This window comes from Limulus polyphemus, unplaced genomic scaffold, assembly GCF_000517525.1.
Source record: "Limulus polyphemus unplaced genomic scaffold, Limulus_polyphemus-2.1.2 Scaffold8703, whole genome shotgun sequence".
Classification (NCBI taxonomy): domain Eukaryota; kingdom Metazoa; phylum Arthropoda; class Merostomata; order Xiphosura; family Limulidae; genus Limulus; species Limulus polyphemus.
Genome location: NW_013674313.1, coordinates 12941 through 15394, shown reverse-complemented (window position 1 = coordinate 15394; position 2454 = coordinate 12941). Strand labels below are relative to the sequence as shown.

General features: G+C 30.9%; 1 protein-coding gene across 1 annotated transcript in view; it reads right to left on the bottom strand.

Annotated features, from left to right (window-relative positions):
- Positions 1-7: 7 nt before the first annotated feature.
- Positions 8-2454, bottom strand: part of LOC106475517 (F-actin-methionine sulfoxide oxidase MICAL3-like) — a 14668-nt gene continuing 12221 nt past the window's right edge. Inside the window, exons 7-8 of the mRNA XM_013936196.2 lie at positions 1924-2057; positions 8-964 (exon numbers count right to left, since the gene is read on the bottom strand). Of these exons, the coding sequence (XP_013791650.2) occupies positions 793-964; positions 1924-2057 (306 nt within the window). The 3' untranslated portion in view covers positions 8-792. The remainder of the gene's footprint in view (positions 965-1923; positions 2058-2454) is intronic.

Sequence of the window (2454 nt, the reverse complement as noted above, 5' to 3'; positions counted from 1 at the left end):
GATATATATATATATATAAATATATACAAAGAGAAACTTAAACCTACATTAAGCTGTGCAAAGCAACTCTCACAAACCAAAGTAGTTTGATGAAAATGTTGATAAAATACTAACTAGTGCTATTCTTTTGGTTCACACGAAAGAGTAAATTACAAACACTGTCATATCAGATCATGTATGTAAGATACTGTAGGAATGACTTTAATGTAAAACATATTGAAAGTGAATATTATTAATGTAACCAAGATCTGCTACTTAATCTGGGCAATGATCCACATTTTTTTAATCTAAACAGTAATTTCAGATATGCGTCAGTTGTTCATATTGAATAATGTTGTGTTTATTGTAAAAACCTAATTTAGGCTATCAAGCCACTCAGATGACCGTTCTCCAAGATTTTTTCCTGTTTGATATTTCAATGAAACTAATTTCTTGAATAACCTATGAAAACAATGTTCATTTTCACTCATAATTTCTACAGATTTGTGTCCCGATGTCAAGAATAAATACTTTGATAAGTTCCCAGTATTCCACGTGTCCTTTTATAATGTTTATTTTTATTATAAACATATTTCCACAGATTAGATTCGCAATCTTTACTTTCTACTCATCGGGTGATTTTACCTCCGTAAAGAGAACTTTTGATTGAAAATTAAAGTACGAGTTGCAAATAATCCAACCTGTGCAGTTAGCAGGCAACAGTAAAATGAAGTTTCAGAAACCATAAAAATATTATGGAATTAAGTACCATATTAAAGTACCATATCTATATTAAAATATTTCAGATACTTGTTAGGCAGCCACTTCTTGGTTCCTCATTACATCAGGAGTGTCGCCATTTGTGTAGCCATTCTCAGTCGGCTTCTTTATAAATCCATCCTCATAGCTTCCTTTAGATTTGAAGAATTGCTTGAAGTGTGGGGTACAGTAGAACTTGTGGCTATTGATGGTGTAATTATCTAACCTGGGGATTCAAAACCATGCTTTACATACATTCTTGAAATAATAATCTAATATACACAGTTTGACTAGAAAAGAATAAGTATTCAATTTCCTTGAATATTTATTAGTGAAATAATCTTCTAAAGATGTACTCTTGCAGTTTCTTATAGTTGCAGGATATCTATACTTAAAGATACACTGCTCAAAGAGAGTGCAAAGTAGTAGGCAGATCTGTTAACATCACCACAATACATTCGCTTAAAAACATGTGTGTCACTAAAACCTTGTAACCAGCAAGTATAATTTACATTCAGAACAATTCACAGAATATACTTGATTCATTAATTAAATCTCCTGCCTTACAATCTAGTTAATTATTTTCTAAAACTCATTCTGAGCTAGTATCTTTAATCCAACAAGAATTAATCCTCATCACCTTCAACAAATCAAGCACGCAAGACAGCATTTATGGAAGAACATTCACATAACCAACAATTTTGAAGTACACTCTAAAATTCCTTAATTATTACTACAATTCTAGCAAATATATCAGGCTTTCAATACCTATTGAACAATTTTAATTATGTCTAAAATCAACTTCCTCGTAGTTTTACTCGGTATTGATGTAACCTATATTCTTAATGTTATAATTTATTTGTCTGCTAGAGGGAGCTGCTAATCATAATTACAATATTCTGAAGAAATTGTTGAAACAATAGTAAATCATAAGTATGTGTAATCAATTTATGAAACTTCAACAATTATTTCAGTTCAGTGTTAGCAAGATATTAATATATTAATAAGGAAATTCAGTAAATATATTTTCTAAGTTAGCAGTAGGTTAACACTAATCTCAGAATTTCTGTTGCAGTGGCATTTGTGAACTTAGGCCTACAAAGTAAAAATGAACATAACTTGTAGAAATATATTTTGTATAATAAAAAAACAACAACTGGATGCATCAAGAAGGTGTATACTTACCTAAGCATGCTGTTACAGTGACAACAACGGAAACAGTTTTTGTGAAACTTAAAACCACTGGCTTCCATCCTTTCCATTGGGTAGAGTTTCTTTGCACAGAGATCACATTCTTCACGTGACATTATTCCAAGCTCCTATTGGATAGATTTTTGTTTATTAATCTTATGCTATTCTGTACAATAACTGCTGCACATTTACTTTAATGTATCTTAGGAACAACTATTCTTGAGAACAGTCACCAAAATATATTTGTCTTGTCAGCTTGAAACATTCGAGAAATGATTTTTCATTAATTGCAAAGACCTTCATAACTTTGTTTCTAAACTGTTCCTCTCAATCAGTTATGTAAGCTAAAGCGAAACAAGAAATATTCACTTGTTTCCAAGTCATGAAAAATTGAGTTGAGTTTCAATATTCATGTAGCATTAACTTAGTTTTAATTATGGCTGGAGACGGCTTGAATGGGTAATGAAGAAAAACTTTAATATAACAGCAAATGTACAAGTTTCGACAAGAGTACCTGATGATGAC